Source organism: Alosa alosa, chromosome 5 (assembly GCF_017589495.1).
Source record: "Alosa alosa isolate M-15738 ecotype Scorff River chromosome 5, AALO_Geno_1.1, whole genome shotgun sequence".
NCBI classification, from domain to species: Eukaryota; Metazoa; Chordata; class Actinopteri; order Clupeiformes; family Clupeidae; genus Alosa; species Alosa alosa.
Genome location: NC_063193.1, coordinates 2,195,134 through 2,212,516, shown reverse-complemented (window position 1 = coordinate 2,212,516; position 17,383 = coordinate 2,195,134). Strand labels below are relative to the sequence as shown.

Genomic DNA, 17,383 nt, shown 5'->3' with positions numbered 1-17,383 from the left:
AATAACAGCAGACATTGGCGTTTTCATTGCAGCTGATATAAGGCCATTTTGCTTGCATGGTCTACAGACACTTCTTCTTGCCGCTGTCAGACTGTACAATAAGCACCACCACAGTAGACCACAAAACACAAGAACTGTTTTACTGTCTGCACATTAACACTTTGAATGCTGCATTGTTTTTGGAAGCTTTAGCTCAGTGTGCCAGCAATCTAGATCATTGTTGACTATTTTTGTAGAGCCACAGCGTATTCTGTTATAGCTATGGACACATACTATGGCTCGTTTGAAAGGTGAGACTTTCAGCTCTCAGTGGGTACAAACTGTTTATTTCAATTCAGTTCCTGAGAAATCCCAAGCTAAACAGTGGCTAGTTTTCATCAAAATCCCTGTTTTTTTTAGAAGACAGCGTTTTTTATGAAATATGCGCTGTTTGAGCCTGTCACTCTTATGACACTTACATTTCGGTCAAAGGACTTGTGTAAGATAAATATAGTTTTTCTGTTCACAAAATCACCTTTCTACTGCTGTCGGGCTCTAGCCTGACGAGCCAGACCCACATCAAGATGTAGGGTCTGGTGACTCACCATTCGCAGTGCTCAGTCCGAGGGGCGGGATAATTGGTTGTCTTTTAACGTTGTCAAATTAACTCTGCACGCAATAGGGTAGCGCTACAACTCATGAGTTCCATGTGTTTTCACACCAGCGGAGCTAGTTGGTTAGTTCAAACTTTTGCTTAACAAACTCAAACTTTTTAACTTAAAAAAAGCTTAAAGCTTCAGTTGACAAGATTTTTTTGATCATATTCACTGAAACCGACACTATGCACCGACAGAACAACATAAATCAGCCGGTTTTAGAAAAAACCCCGCACTTCTACCTCCACCTAGAGCCTGTTAGCCTAGAAATCTAGACGCGCCCCTAGTGGCAGCAAATTACATTTGCTGCCAGGGCTAGTCTAGCAACTCTCCGTTGGCTTGTGAGCTCCAGAAATCGAAACTTAATCAGGCCATTGAAATCGTGTATAGAGTCGTTTGGTGGGCTTAACATAATGATTGATGGCAGAGTTGCAACGGTTTGGCTTGAATTCCCTGCTACTTGAAAACAAATAAGATGGATGTTGCTGCTGGCAAACAGTGTGACACGAGTTAAGCTTTTATTATGTTGGCAAACGTTTGAACTAGCAACTCGAAAGATAACTGATTATCCCGCCCCTCGGACTGAGCACTGCGAACGGTGAGTGCCCAGACCCTACATTTTAATGTGGGTCTGGCTCGCCAGGCTAAGAGCTTGTTATTTGTTTTGCAAAAATCCACAGCTCCAGGTTCTTCTGGTCCAATCAAAGCAGGGCTGTGTGAGATCTGACTGTCAATTACAGTCTGGTGTGCACTGACGAGCACAAACTCGATGAGAGGATGCTCGGTGATAGTGGGGTGGGGGGCACAAGAGTTGTAAACAGGCTTGGAACTTCACCATTTTAGGGGCAATGCCACTTGGCCTTCAGTTGGGCATATTTGGTGGGGGGCACAAAGGCCACATGTCAGGGCACCAAGGCCAAAGTTAACTATACAGTAGTAGGCTGTAAAAATGATCAAAAGTTTTTCATTTTAGCCTAGTATTTAGCCTATTCACAGCAGTAGACCTGCCTCACTGTATGTCACATTACAATAACATGAAACATGACATATTACATAGAACTGTAAATCATCTGATTATCTAATATGTACAGATAACTAGGCTATATTTAACATTTATTTTATATTTGGCCTGAACATTTTGTGATCATTAAGGCTACTTTCACAAACTAAGTCAGCTGTACATCCTCTGATTTTAATATTTACCGATATCTAGGCGATATTTGTAACATTTATTTTGTATTTGGCCTGTTATGAAATCATGTAGAACAATTTAAACTCATTGTGAAACTTAAAGCCCACATTTGGAGACATGCATGTCGATATTTGCAGCAAATTCAAAACCGGATTACTCTGGAATGGCTAACTGTATAGGGGACTGCTTTACAACTTTGTGTTCGGTAAGGTCTGCTGTTTATTCAGATATATGGTTTGTCATGTGTTGAACCAAGGGTTCGTGAAGTATTCCACCGAGATGAATGGGTAGGGAGATGGGCGCAGAATCTTATGTAGAATTTATGATTAAATTTAATCATATTATTTACTTTTCTCGAACCGTTCACCACAGCAATTAGCGGCTAACATCGTTTAAAAGCTGGGAAAAAGGTCTTTCATGTGATGTGATACTTGTGATGTCTGTGTTATGAGTATGCTACTTTTCCAGTAGTTCAACTGAGAAGAATGCAGAATATTGAAAGAAGGGGGGCACCAAGGCCACAGTGGCCTGTAAACCTCTGATTTTTAAGGGGGCATCACGGCCAACGCAAGGGGCAACGACGCGTTGTGGCCGCCGTGAAATTCTTACCCTGGTTGTAATTTCTTTAGAATTCTACTTCTGTCATGTTTAAAGGTTTGTCTTCATCTCTGCTTGTATCTGCACTAGTTGGCTCTCCACAGTAGCATATTAGCAGCTTTTCTCTTTCTCCTCTCCTACATCTTTTCATTAGTTATTTTTTCTTGACTCTGCTTCAGCTGCCACATCAACACTGGTTGAAACCGGTGGTTGATCGCGGGATAGCTAATAATTAAGTTAATGACGCTGGTCAGAGTGTTTAGTTTCCCAACATGTTTTCTAGGTTTGCAACTTTAAATGTAACGGATGTTTTCTCCTCTGGGTCTTGAAAAATACATTTCATAATTCATTGGGACTGAAGGAGCAAACAATCAGGGCTAATTATCTAATAGTAATCTTCACGTTTGGCTAATGTTATCCACTTCCACGAGTAGAAGTAATTGACATGCTGTAACGTTATAGTGTTCTGTTCCGCAACAATGTAAGTTTCCAAAATTCCATATTGAAGTCAATGAACCCAGATATTCTTTAGAACGTTTAATTTCCAACATTCCTGTCACACCGATGTGACGGTACCGCATCTGCTGATTGATGGCATCAGAGATTGACTTTGTATTGTTTGAATGCCTATTATGATTAGTTTCTTTGTCTCTTAGAACCCTGGAAGCTGACTCTGGGAGAACTTCAGGTACAATGTCATTGCAGAACCAAGGATAGATTGGAGAGACTGGCTTTGAGCCGAGGTTTACTGACTGCCTGCAGAAAGGACATTCTTGCCTATGACCTTGATCATAACAGGGTAGGTTTATCAGGGTATTAAGTGGTGGGGCAGGATGGTATTGGTGGAGTAGGAGGTCATTAATGTATTTTTTTACTTGATCACCTGATTAGAACATGTCAGTGGATAGATAATTAGTCCGATTACCCCATTGCCCAGTTTGTAAAGCATGGTTGTAAATATCAGATTTTTAAATTTATGACACAAGATTTACATTATTTGTGTCATTGTGACTTTATTTTCACCAGCTTGTGTGCTGGGTCAGAAGTCTACACTACACACCTCCTCTTGCCATGGTTGTTTTTATGAGGTTTTCTTTGTGTGTGTGTATGCAAGTACATGTGTTTGTGTCCTAGACTTGCCTTCTCCTGGATATGTTCCCTGTTGTTTCTGCTCTCTGTGAAGAGTCATTAGAAGATCATTACTATGCATTCCAAGGTATTTTTGTGTTAAAGTTCGTTCATTGTATTATCATTATTTGTACATTATTTTTATTGACCCATACGATGTGCTTAATGTTTTGTTGATTTTAGTGTTTACCCTTTGGCTAAAATGCCTAAAAGAGTGTCAGCCATCTATATTGGAGATGAGCAGTGTGCCACTGCTGGGACAAGACTCAAGTCTTCAGCACCAAGTCATTGAAATCATATGGAAAAATGCAGAGTCTCCAGTGAGTATGATTTTTTTTAATCCAGGGATTCCAGGAATTGATCCTCTGCTTTTTCAATTCAATTAAATTCAAAATGTTTCACTTGTCCCAGAGCATCAATTTGTGAGATCTTGTAGAGAGATATAATAAAAAATACACAAAATATGAAATGTATGTAAATTGATAAATCAAATGTTGTGAAGTGTGTGCAGTAAATAAATAAACATCCAACATGATTTTGATAAAAGTCCAATGAGGTGTGAAATAACATGTACAGCTAGTTCAATGAGCCTAATTAAGGCTCAAAGTTGGGTGGCATAAATAGACCAGGAGTGAGGCTAGTACCAAACAATGAATGGCTGTGATGTCAAGTTAGGTAGATGGGGAGGAGGAGAATCTGAATATGTGAGGAAGAAAGGAGGGACAGATAACTGGAATATGTGGAGGGTCAGAAGTGATTGAGAGTTGAGAAGCCAAAAGTTGCCAACTTGTATACCCATATAGCCTACCCCAGAGCCATAGAAAGAGAGAGTTGTGACACTCTTTGATGTCGCCGCCATGCGATCAAAAGTTCCACAAAAACTGCTGAATGGCTGAATCACAGGAGGGTGGGATGTATTTCTGGATGCTGGAGGCAGGGTGTCCGCGGGGTTTTAAAAAGTAATAAAAAGTGATAAATCAAAATTGTCAAATTTATGGCCATTAAAAGTGTTAAATGTGGTCTTAGAGGTAGTATTTTTTCCAAATTAGGTATTATTTTTTCAGACTATCAGGTGTCCTATTCTGATTGAAATTCTATCTGCTTAAGTTCGCGTTAGTTCGTTTAAATGTGGGCTTTAGCAAATCTGGGCTCATAATCAAAGATCTTTCGTCTCTGTCTCAACTTATGTTTGATGCTGACGTCATATTTAGTGGTCGTTCGGCATCATCTCAGAACACTGCGCGCTCAACAGAAGTGGCTGGCTTACGTTTTATTTTAGACTTGCTTCAAGGCATATCTTCAACGACTGGACAACCATTGTCGTCTTCATGGGAAAATGCAAGTGTTCTGATAGCTGGGTGAACGACCCAGTGTTTAAGGACTGGCTCAGGCCTGTAGTAGGGAATAACAGGCAGGCTTATTGTTGTGGTGTGTCAATCAATGTCAACTGGATGGGAGCTAACGCACTTCGGTCGCATATGCAATCCACTAAACATAAAAATGGAATGCGTGCTCGGAGAAAGCAGTTAATTCTACCACTCTCAGCAGTCTGTGCAGCGGCACCTCCACCACCAGGGGCGCAGGAGATATTTTGAAAGTGAGGGGGACCAAATTGTGAACACAAACCCATAGTGAGATCAGATTTCCAGATATCGGATCGCTACCTCTGGTCCACTTTCGACTATAAACTTGCCAGAATATTCAGATAATACCATTGATTGTTTTCAAAATATTTTTTGAAAAAATAGTCAAAACTGTGAGATGAGCACAACGCCAGATCTGCCCTCAGACCAGCTTCTTGCTATGTGCAATTCTACTTTTATTTATTTATTTTAGATTTATTTCACACTATTTGGGCCAATGGTAGAAAACTCTAAAAGCAACATGGGATGTTAATATTTTATTAAGCCATGAATGAATCATCATGCCTATCCAAACATAGACTACATGATCAAATAGCCTAGTTAGGCCTATACTTAAATTGTCTGGTATAAACCAAATCAACTCTCCACTATGTGTTTGCAGTTAATATTTATGCAACGTTAGAACATGTTGGCTTAACAAGATACCAGTCCAGAACACACAGAATTGCAAAATTGCAACAGAAAGTTGACTTTATAATCAATTTGTTCCAACAGCATTTAAACAAAGCATTTATAAAATTAAAAAATAAATACTGTTACTGTAGTAACTGTACCACATTATCCCAAGCTTCAAAGAGCTCCCCACGTCTGTGACAGGCAGACGTGATGCCACTAAATTCTCACCTTGTTTATACACACTGAACGCGTAAGAACGCTAGGTCCATCACTCTGGGGTGTAGCCTGCTCTGGATGTATGCACCAAGGTAACTGACATATCCAATTTGTGTCTTGAAATTATGTTTGAAATAAATGTCTTAGAACAAAAACGTTGGGTATAGACTTGTATTTTATAGGCTAGTTAGGGTAGTAAAACGAGTTGATCAGTAGGCTAGTTGAGTTTGTTATCAATAAACATAACAGCTAATGTCATGTTGAGCAGGAGACTAGGCTACCATAAATCCTCAAATTATGCCCGGGATTGATTCTATTTATAGTCGGACAAATAATGGCAGGTTCCCATATAGGCCTACAAGACGGGGTAACAATTTCCTATATACCAACAATTGCCATCAGTCCACCAGCACTAGAAGACATTGTTTTGATTTAAGTCAATGAAATAACACCTCTTCTAAATATTTTATTATATTGTTGGTTGGATTAATAGCCTACGGTTGGCAAAGAAAAATCGTTTTCCTACCATGGGTCTCCAACACACATTCTCAAGCTCACTCTCTTGCCGCCCCTTTCGAGGTAATTGCCGGCTGAAGCCTAGGGTAGCCTACTACATTTAAACACAATTGTTTCGCGACTCAAGGCATTCCAGCCTACGTACCAAATCATGCATAATTAAACAATAACTCAATTTAGGTTACTTGGCTACGTAAATATTTTCCTATTAGGCTACAGCACAACCCCATACAATGAATGGCTGCCTTGTCTCGCAATAAACAGCGGCGCTTGTTTCACTTCAATGTCACAATCCCGACATTTTTTCAACTGCATGAAACATAACCGTGAACCATCAAATATCTCCCAGATTTCAGTGCCCATCAGTCTAAACATTTAGCAATATAATCAAACAGTCCAGAAGTAAATTAAATCCAAAACCAAACCGAAAATGTTTTTGATAACCTACCGGTATGCCGCTCCAAACGAAACGCATGTCTAAATGCAGGTTAGAAATTAAAAAAGCCTGCCTCTAATAGCCTACCAGCTTGCCTTAAATAAAGATGCTGTGCTTTGCAAAAGACCCCAGCCATAATTTGAGGATTTACACTAAGCAAGTAGCCTGGAATATTTTATGGTGGTTGTTAGTAGACAAATTGGCTTCGGATATCGAACAGAGTGAATATGAGATTGTGCAGTCTTAAACTGTAGATGGCTGTGGTTAGTGATGTGATGCTGTTAATGGGGAGTTTTACATAGTTAGCGCAAACCCTATAGGTTATTATTTATTTAGCGTACCTATAAGGCTTTTTTTCCTTATCAAAAGTGAGGGGGACGACGGCTGTCTCTTCAGAACTGCGTGGGACATATCCCCCACGTCCCCCGTGCCTCCTGCGCCCTTGTCCACCATGCTACGGCTCCAGCAACGTCTGACCTCCGGGTGGCCATGGGCACCACACCAATACTCCGCGCGGAGGCTCTGTGGTGTCTGAACACTGCGGTTAACTCATTGAATGCCAAGCTGTTTTCGGAAGCTTTGTCCTAGAGTGCCAGCAATCTAGACCATTGTTGATGATTTTTGTACAGCCACAGCATATTCTGTGTTATAGCTATGAACACATACAATGGCTCGTTTAAAAGGTGAGACTTTAAGCGCTCAGTGGGTGCAAACCGTGTATTTCTACACACCTTTGTTCCTGAGAAATCTCAAGCTAAACAGTGGCTAGTTTTCATCAAAATCGCTGTTTTTTTTCTAGAAATGGAGATAAAACGTCTTTCATGAAATATGAAGTGTTGCCTGTAAACTTTCCGGGAAGTGATCAGCGAAACCTGGCGAGACTGCCACCATAGACCCACGAAAATGGCCTGGTTTTGAGCTGACGTGCAAGCGTCACTGATTCGACCCAAAGCGGCAACCGAGTTATGATAAAATGTCCAGATAAAATGTCCAGATTGTGCGTTTTCATAAGTTTTCGATCGTCATATATTTCATTTCCATTCACCACAAAGTTGCCAAAATCACATATAAGGTGTGTTAGAGTGTCTAGTTTCGTAATTAAAAAAAAAGAGCTAAAAACGTAATATTACGTTTTTTGGCACTCAACGCATGGGAAGGAAAAACGTAATATTACGTTTTTGGCACTCAATGAGTTAAACACCACTCATTGAACTCCAATGAAGGAATTTCGGAGCTGTTTAAAGAAATGTTTCCCGACTCTGAGTCATTCACGTGTGGTAAAAACAAAACCGGGTACATCACGTGCAAACAATAGTTCACCAGTTCATGTAGTGGGTGCCAGTTTGTGAATCAGCAGTTCATCAGATGCCAGTTTGTAATGCATCAACTTGCAGTGAATGCCAGCCGGTGTGCTGGAACTATCCATTCTCTCCATTGCACATTTTATGTAGTTTGTTTTATTCTTATTTACTTAGTGAAATAAATATGTGCAATATGTCAACATCAGTGAGTCTCTAAATCTATTCTTTTTTGTATGTTATACATGTCAAAATCTGTGTAAATAATAGAAAGGTCGCTGATTAACACTTGCAATTCAGTGTCGTGATGGTTTTAAAAAAAAATCTGAAGGTAATAAAAAAGGTATTAAAAAGTAGTAAATTTAACTTAAGGATTGCTGTATATACCCTGTGGAGGGCGTAATCAATTAACTCATTGACTACTGACCAAGTGATTGGCCGTTTTAAGTTCCAAAACTGGCAAAGAAAAGCGCTGCCATTTTTTTCCACAGACTCTTATGGGAGTGTCGCCACTCTGTTTTCTCTACCACTCTGGCCTACCCTAGGTCCTTGAATACTCATAGCCTATCAAAGTCATATTTCCGTGCTTCTACAGCATTGTTTCATGTGTGACATCCTCAACCTGCAGTATTATGTAAGCTATAACGACATCAAATTAGATCACGTAGCAATTAGATCATGTAGCAAGCAAGATCCGTAGAAGTCCAGTATTTTCGGTCAGGTTATTGAGTTGTTCTGTCATGTGGAATACTAATGATTTCTAAGAAAGGAAATAACAAATAATCATACAGTATAGGTTAGTGCAGCTGTAGCCACTTTGCCCGTTCCTGTTTGGTGCTGGAGAGAGCTCACTATTGTTTGTAACCACTTTGCCTGTTCCTGTTTGGTGCTGGAGAGAGCTCACTATTGTTTGTAACCACTTTGCCCGTTCCTGTTTGGTAGAGAGAGAGAGCTCACTATTGGTTTTTATAAATTGCCCACGGCACTATTTACATGAGACAAAACTAAAAGACTTGGTTGGATATGTCACGTTGGATATGTCGTTTTGCATTTTGCAGGCTTTGGTTTTTCTAGATCTGATGCCGCAAAACCGAACCAATTTTCAAACAATTTATGACACTGTGCCTCTCCTGGGAACAACCTCTTCCCTGTTTGCTGCCATGTAGTTTGTGTGTGGGAACTGGGAAGCGGTGAGCCAACTCTGAACTATCGGAGTCCAAGGGGAAGGCGTTAAAGAGGGGTGGAAGTTAAAGAGAAAACTGATTTTCATTCAAATTAATCAACCTGAACATTAAATTTGAATTGATTGATAAAATCGATTTATCGCCCAGCCCTAGTATCCACTGCTCAGATAGGGAGGAGAGAGTTCTCAGAGGAAGACAAATAATTTTGGACCAGAGTTTTACTGCATTTTGTAAGCAACTGCACTTAACTTCAGACATTAATGGTTAACTTGAAATGTTTTTCTTATGTATTTCCAGATTGAGGGGATCACAGACTCTGCTCGCAATGCTCTGTGTCTATTTCTGGAAATTTATGAATTGGATTGTCAGCATCATGGTGATGTAGAGAGGGTGCTCTACTTGGAAATGCTGCATCGTACTATTGAGTTGCCTTGGGAGACCAAAGCCAAGTACTTGTTCCTCTGTGTTCTCCTGCCATACTTTGGCTCTGAAGTGGTATGAACAGATCTATCTAAATGGAATGCATAGAAATGTCCTTATCATTTAAATAAATTGCTCAGTAACATACTGCATTCTATACATGGTTAGTTTCTTCAGCAATAAGCCCTGTAAAGTCAGATTACAGTGATTATAGCACAACTAAGGGGCATTGTTAATTAGATTAGTTTTCATGGATCCCAAACCTTTGTCTAGTGGTTGTAAACATGACTAATCCAGCTAACAGTGTATGTGACAACTCCATAGTCAAGATTACCTTTTTTTTTATTTCAACAGGTTTTAAAAAGTTATAATGAGTTTCCTGCTCATCTCTTGAAATGCCTCTCCACCAATCAGCTTTCTTCATGTGCATCTGAGTTCTATAAATTACTCATTCAAGAGTTACGGAAAGAGTTATGCAAAAAGCAGACGTCACCACCTTCAGAATTTGAACTAGCCTCTACATGGAGTAAATATTGGCAAGCAACTCTCCTGGAGGCATTGACCTCAGATGTGAAACTCTTGCAGACCAATGCAGTCAGCCACCTTCTACCCTGGACTCTGCGTACATTTCCATCTGCTCCAATGATGCTGTTGGATTTTCTGGACCCCACTTCACAGGGGCATCTTAAAGCATGGACCTGTATAATGAGCACACACAGAGCCACCTGCGGAGAGTCTTCTTGGATATCTGAGGAAAGCCATGCATTTAGGACTTTGCAAAATGCCCTGACTTGTCATGATGATGATGTTCGTTTGGCTGCTTTCAATGTGCTGTGCTGCAGTTCAAAATCCAAGGAAATGCCAAATGCACTGGAGTTCTCAGCAATGAGGAAATATATCCCTCTCAATCTGAATAGTGAGGCACCCCCTTTTCGGCAGCAGTTTTACTCTGCTGTGAAGAAGTTTCTCTGCAGAGTTAGAGACACTTGTTTAGCTAAAGTGCTGAAAACCAAGAGCAAGATGGGCTTTTCTCTAGAGGATGAGAACACACTCTGTAAAGGGGTTGGTGAGTGAGTCAATGTGTTCATTTATAACATTTTTGTTTTCCTTTGAAGCTTGTATTGATCTATTGATTTGACTTGTCTAAACTCTAATCTTTTAGAGTTTGTGGATTGGGTAGCAGAACTTGCCTTCCACTACTTAAATCCTGGAAGCAAGTACCAGAGAAAGAAGACTGTTTTGTTACTGTTGTCTGCAGTGTTAGAGACTTGCTCTGACACCTGGAGCCCTGAAAAGAAAAAAGGGCAGCCACCAGGTTTGTAAAATGAATATATCACTGGATGTCTCTGGAAGAAAGTCACTATGATTTTAAGCAATAGGCCCCGAGAGGCCCTAGGCTCCTCTTCACATCGTGCCTAACAATGCCCCTTAGCTGTTTTAAAATCACTGCAACCTACAGACTCGAGACTTATTACTTTTCTAAAACGGTTACTACATATACCTGACAAGATTTCATAAAATAAAGGCACGGTAACAAGACATTTAATTATTTATTCATAGATAATAATTTTTCTCTAAGAAATATGTATTTCTTCTATCAGAAAGGTGGTCAAGCAAAGTCACGTTACAGCAACTCTAACTTTTGTATCAATTTGTGGTGGAGTAGTTATTAGTAATTTAGAATGAAATGTGGTCTACCTGAAGTGTTGTGCTGGGTTTTACAACGGCATTGAACATGATTCAGCCAATCATGATCAATGATCAAGGACCGGAGATATCCATTTTAGAATTTGTACTTAAAGCATCACTAAGGAAGATTTGCTCTTGGGGTCCCTCTACAGTTGAGAAGCACAATAATAAATGAACTAAGTGTGCATCATTGCAGCAAACTATAATCAACTCCGGTACAATATAGAGGGAATGCACTGACAGCAGTCTGTAGAAAGAGAACTCCAAATTCCTGTAAGTAGTCCATCTATTTGTACTGTACAGTCTATAGCATAGCAGCTTTTTTCCATTTATATTGGGGGGGGGGAGTGTTCCTTCCCGAACAGCAACTTCCTAAGGCTATTTCACAAGCGATAACACCGGATTATAACAATCAATGATTTTAGAAACGTTTAAAACTATTCTTATAAAATGTAAAATTGGTCTAGAAATTTAGATTATTCCCCTTTCTTCTTTGCTCCTGAACCAGTGATTGACTGGAATTATTTATGGTTTTATGAGAGCATTTAAGTAAATGGGATATGACCCATTGATCACTTTGTATGCAAAACATTAATGACTTGAATTTGATGCGGATAGCTAAGTGTAGATCAATGTGCAGGGGGTAACGTGCCTTTTTTGGTTGGCTGAAAATCATAAGTGCTGCCATGTTCTGAACAATCTGTACCGTTTCACTGCATAAGCCGAGAACCCCGTTAGATGGGTGTTACATTGGTCAAGGCGAGAGATAGTCATGGTCTATACCATGAGCTGGGTGGCGTATTGAGTTAGGAGTTAGATTATTTTATTGAATAGTACAAAACTGCACGACAGGGAGACAGAGGCCACATGGTCAGAGAAGATCAGTTGGTCATCACTTGAATTTCCCCTGGGGATCAATAAAGTATCTATCTATCTATCAGTCATGACACCAAACATGGGTTTCTCGCAACCATGGGTACTTTTGTGATTCTGTCTGGAGTACAGGATAGTCTAACCTGCGTTAAATCATCTCCAGCACATCCTAGAGACTTTCAGTGGGTTTAAGGTCAGAAAATGGAAATTATTCCTGAATCACTGTTTTATAATTTCGGTCCAGTGAACCCTGGCATTGTCGTCCTGGAATATGCCTGTCGGGGAAGAAAAAAAATGCATTGGTGGGATTACCTTGTCATTGAGATGGTCATTTGACTTTGTTTCATAGCTACATAACATTGCTGATCCTTACCAACGCAGGCAAACCCCTATCATAACACTGCCTTAAAAGGCTAGTACAGTGGGCACTATGCACAATAAATGCATTGCTTCACATACTTCCCTTCATGCCCAACACTCTGGAATAGGTTGTTTTGTATGGCCACAAATTTGTTAAGTTCCAGTCTTATGAGTTCACGTTGCATTGTGAGTGAAGCATTAACCCCTCATTATTTTCCAGCAAATATATCCAGTCTAATTACCTGGGCCCGGTCAAAGGGAAGATGGGACTTTTTTTCCAAGTCAAAACAACTGGCTCTCATCAGCTGTTTGGAGGACATGACAAATGAGTTAAGTTAATATCTGAGATTAATATCATGACAATGACTTGCATGCACACCATATTCCTGTATTAATTGGAGTTATGACAATATTTTGATTGCGTGTGAGTTTGGTAAACACCTTAACCCGATTGCCATAACCCGAATATGATCATAACTAACAGCCTGCAAAAGACCCCCGGCATATACCTGTACTAACCACAATATTAGTATGGAGGTATATTTGGGGCAAAACTCCTAAGCACTTGTGGCAATAGATTTTGTACTTGTAGCCAAAAGTCACAAATGTGTATCCTTCGGTACACGTGAACACATCACAAATTAAAAACATCCTATGCTCACATTTGTGCTACTATCACCGCAGGATATCTGATATCGGTTGTCCGTTGAGTGCCCACCCCTATGCAGATATAGATACAAGGATATTAATAAGCCAGATATAATAACCAGATGATTAGTGCGATTTTGGTCTTACTACCATAATGCCATCCTTATACCAGAAGACTTTGCAAACATTTGGAAAAGATTTGTGAAAGACTACGGTCTCAGACCCTTTCACATTGAAAGACAAGTCATCGAGTTTTAGAGTCACAGACTATGATTTTGGAACGACTAGGGATCTTGCAGGGTCACTATTTACAAGACTGCATTTAGATTCCTTTAAATTATTTCCCATCGTGCACTAGAGATCAACAGGAACTCAAACAATAGCCTACTCATATCAAAGCCATATGTCCTTTTTTCTGCAGCATTGTTTCATGTGTGGCATCCCTAACCGATATAGAGTTCTTCTGCCATGTGAAATAGCCGACTAATAATTTATGAGAAATGAAATAACAAATAATCATATATACCACAGCTATCACCTACTTTGCCCCTTCTTATTTGGTGTTGGTGAGAGGTCACTATGGTTTTTATATTGTTCACGTCACTATTTGCATGAGCCATGACTAAAAGACTTGTGATAATATCAAACATGTTTGATATTGACATAACGGCAAGACTAGAAAAAGACTGACTCGGACTGACTTAGAACCGCTAAGATTGGCACCTTACATTAAACAATTTAGTTGACAGGAGCGCGCCGTGACTAGTAAAACTCCCATGATTTCATTCCGACTTTGAACATTTAGTTGCCGACTGTGAAATCGTTCAAAAATTGTATGGTGTAACGTTGACATTAGTTGCCCTGAATAAAATGTTAAAAAATCCCAACTATTTGCAATTTTCACTTCCTCCCCCAATTTCCTTCCTCCCGAAATCAAGCATTTTTGGCCACACCAATCTCAAAAAAGGCCTGTGAAAACCTGGAAGGACTGGTTGGAAAGTTCTCCTTAACTGAATATTGATGTCGGTCTACCCCTGTTCAATTTGCAAGTAGTTTTGGTTGGTTGCTCTAAAACGTGACATGGGGCAAAGAAAGATTTGAATATGATGTTGAAGTGTTGAGACAACACAATATAAAGCTATAGCAAGAATATTTCATTTTCATTAATTTGTAGACATGGGATGAAAATTATTGCGAGAAATTATGTGCATAGTTTATTCAGATCTCATGACGCTGCTGCTGCTGCTACTACTACTACTACTGTACATCTCTAGTATATTCAAAATAAGATGAATAACATCGAAATGGAAATATTCCCGTAATTCAACACTTTCAGAATATGGACCCTAATCAGAATATGGTGTGCATGTAAATGTAGTCAATGTTTTGTAAACCTAAACTTTTTTGAATGTTAACATAAGTCAGTCATTGGTAGTACCATTAGTGGAGATCCATACCAATTGTGTATTTTGGGTAAAAGTATTTAGATTTCCTCTGGTGTTAGAACATACCATAAGGTTCATTTTCAGATATGGAGGTAAGCCAGAAATCACCTCTGAAGACTGGGGAAGTTTACCCCATATGGTGTTTCTAAGTTTACAATGCTACAATTGTACGTTGCTACATTATAGTACAGTAGCTATTACACATCATCACAGTTATACAACTATGAGAGGTCAACAACCTCTAATGAAGATATGACTAACATTGGTATTGGAATTGTAGAATGTTTATGTGCAGACAGATGCATTACACTGGGTATTTTCTATCCAATACATTATTCTTTGTGTAGCTGCAAAATAATAAAAATTAGGCCATTCTGAGGTCATTGACCTCTTTGAGGTGCTATCTAGTTTACTTCCACATCTGAAACCTTTTCAGGGCTAAGCTGCTTTACGACATCAAACTGTAAATAATGAAGCATTGATTTCTGCTGCCCTATCTTCACACTTTTGCTAAATAAGCCAAATATGACTGATAAATATCACTGTTAATGTCATGGAAACATTGTATAAAACATTGCACAATGATTCCAGTTGTTGTCAGATATTGTGATTGTAAATCTTGTTTCCAATTAACAGATATGTGAACTGTCTGCTGAGTTGCTTGTCTTGTATTTTCCAAAACATTTTCCGGATGATGTGGTGCCCTTGATATTCAGCCGTGCTGAGCATTTTCTCCACAGTCCTCGAACCCAAGAGTCTCAAATAGGTGCCCTCATGATGAAGGTCCTTCTACAGAAGTAAGGGCTTTGCATATTATACACAACCTGTACAGCATGGTGTTACTGTGGAAAGTCACATTTCATGTTAAAATATTTTTATCCATCGACTTGGAATGGAATAGTGTCAAGGGGCCCTATCATGACAGTCGAAAGCACATCGTCACTCATCAAAAGCTTATTCAAATTTAGTAGGATGTCCAGTCCACATTGGGAGTGTTTTTGTTATCAAACGTCGAGCGCATGGCGCAACAAGGTGTTCCCTGGTTTCTTAATCAATCATGGGTCTGTTTGGGGCGTAACATCATTTAAACCACCTGTCATTCCCTTTAACGGCGCAAAGCGCGATGTCAAGGAATGTATCGGTATTTTGACAGTCAACGGCGCATTTGAAGGAGGCTGCTTACGAGACCATATGGAATATGTCATTCCACTAAAATATATAGTCATTCCACTAAACCATGCTTTACTAAAACCTAGCATAGCCTTAACGCATTTGCACTCGTCTATTATTTGAACTCATTGGCAAAGTGAAACTAACTTCACCATGGTGTCAGTCAACGACAAGACAGTTATATGCAGTAAGTTACTTTCACTGTTGACTGGCAATGGGTTACCATCAAAAACATAGGCTGGAAAAAGCAACACTTACCCTAATATTGCTCAAATGACTGATTAAAACAACATTTATCCTGCAGAGGAGTTGCTTATATCTCGTGACAGTGCGTCTTCAGCTGTGCTCCATACGTGTCTCTCGCCTCTCCCCTAATCACTTTGAACCGTCATTACCAATTTGCAAATGATGGTGAATAACTACTCATCATGAGATGTACTTCGTAATATCTTTATTCTAATTATGTTTCCCATTGTAATCGTGCAATTTGTAATGTTTTGCATGGACGTGCGCTGGTGTGCATTCATGGATGATAGAAGGATGGTGCATTGTGCACCCGCCAATATGACTGTTGACAATGCGCCCTTAAAATAACATATAAACAACTCGCCATAGACTTCTGACCAAGTGTACAATAGCGATTTTTAGACAATGCGCTAGGCCACTCCCTAGGTTGTTAATTGCCACACCCTTGGGCGCATTGTTTAAAAAATAAACGTGCAAAATAAGGAATTAAACTTTGCGCCGGCTGGAAAACGAGTTTTACGGCATGCGCCAGGGTGCAAAATACAGCCCAAGGTTAAAAATAATAATTGCAACATTTTTGTACTTAAAGGATAGCTTTTAAGTCTAAGCCTAGAAACCTGATTTACATTTACATTTAGATTTCATTAGATAAGTGTTTTTGCAGTGTAGGACACTACTTTTGAATATAAAAATCTTAAGTACTGATTCCAGTACTCTTGGTAGTGAACCTGGGTCAAACAAGTTTTACAGCCAGACAGAATATGTTTTCATAAGCCAACATCTGCATACAACTTGTAGCATTCCCCACCATGCAGTGACTGAGGTTCTGTGGAGTTGGGAGGTGGCTCCAACAATAAATGTAATAGAATTAGCATCCATAGCCCACAAATCCCCCCAGCTGATCTTGGTATTTGACATTTGTACAGAATAGCAGGTAATATCTTCACTTTAAATTGCTTCAACCCCTTAGACTAATGTAAGAGTTGTTATAATTCTTTCTGTATGAGATTTGTCGTTCAGTCAGGTCTCTTTCCTCTGCTCTTGGTTTGGGTCTGCAGGTCTGTGGATCTGTCACAAGAATGGCTAAACAGTAGAGTTAATGGAGATGTAAACATCACCTCGCTCTGCCAGTACCTCCTTCAGTTGATGCAGCAGCACTACTTTACAGCCAAGACTGATATACTGATGGCTTCACAGACAGCACCCATACATGGTGAGAAAAATACACTGCACGACTGACATGTTTCACAGGAGACTTAATGTAGTGTTGCAGGCTTCAATGGAGATGCTT

The 17,383-nt window shown here is 39.7% G+C and overlaps 1 protein-coding gene across 5 annotated transcripts in view; it reads left to right on the top strand.

Moving 5' to 3' along the window:
* The window catches only part of si:ch211-225b11.4 (thyroid adenoma-associated protein homolog), a 57,772-nt gene that overhangs the window by 18,867 nt on the left and 21,522 nt on the right, over positions 1-17,383 (top strand). For 4 of the 5 annotated variants that reach the window (XR_007193655.1, XM_048244621.1, XM_048244625.1 and 1 more), the window contains 9 exons: positions 3,081-3,223; positions 3,559-3,640; positions 3,736-3,872; positions 9,539-9,736; positions 10,016-10,727; positions 10,824-10,976; positions 12,804-12,913; positions 15,313-15,473; positions 17,151-17,305. Coding sequence is in view for 4 of the 5 variants with exons in the window: in XM_048244621.1 (XP_048100578.1) it covers positions 3,081-3,223; positions 3,559-3,640; positions 3,736-3,872; positions 9,539-9,736; positions 10,016-10,727; positions 10,824-10,976; positions 12,804-12,913; positions 15,313-15,473; positions 17,151-17,305 (1,851 nt within the window). In the remaining variant the exon portion in view is untranslated. The remainder of the gene's footprint in view (positions 1-3,080; positions 3,224-3,558; positions 3,641-3,735; positions 3,873-9,538; positions 9,737-10,015; positions 10,728-10,823; positions 10,977-12,803; positions 12,914-15,312; positions 15,474-17,150; positions 17,306-17,383) is intronic. The other variant, XM_048244622.1, reaches the window with a different exon arrangement.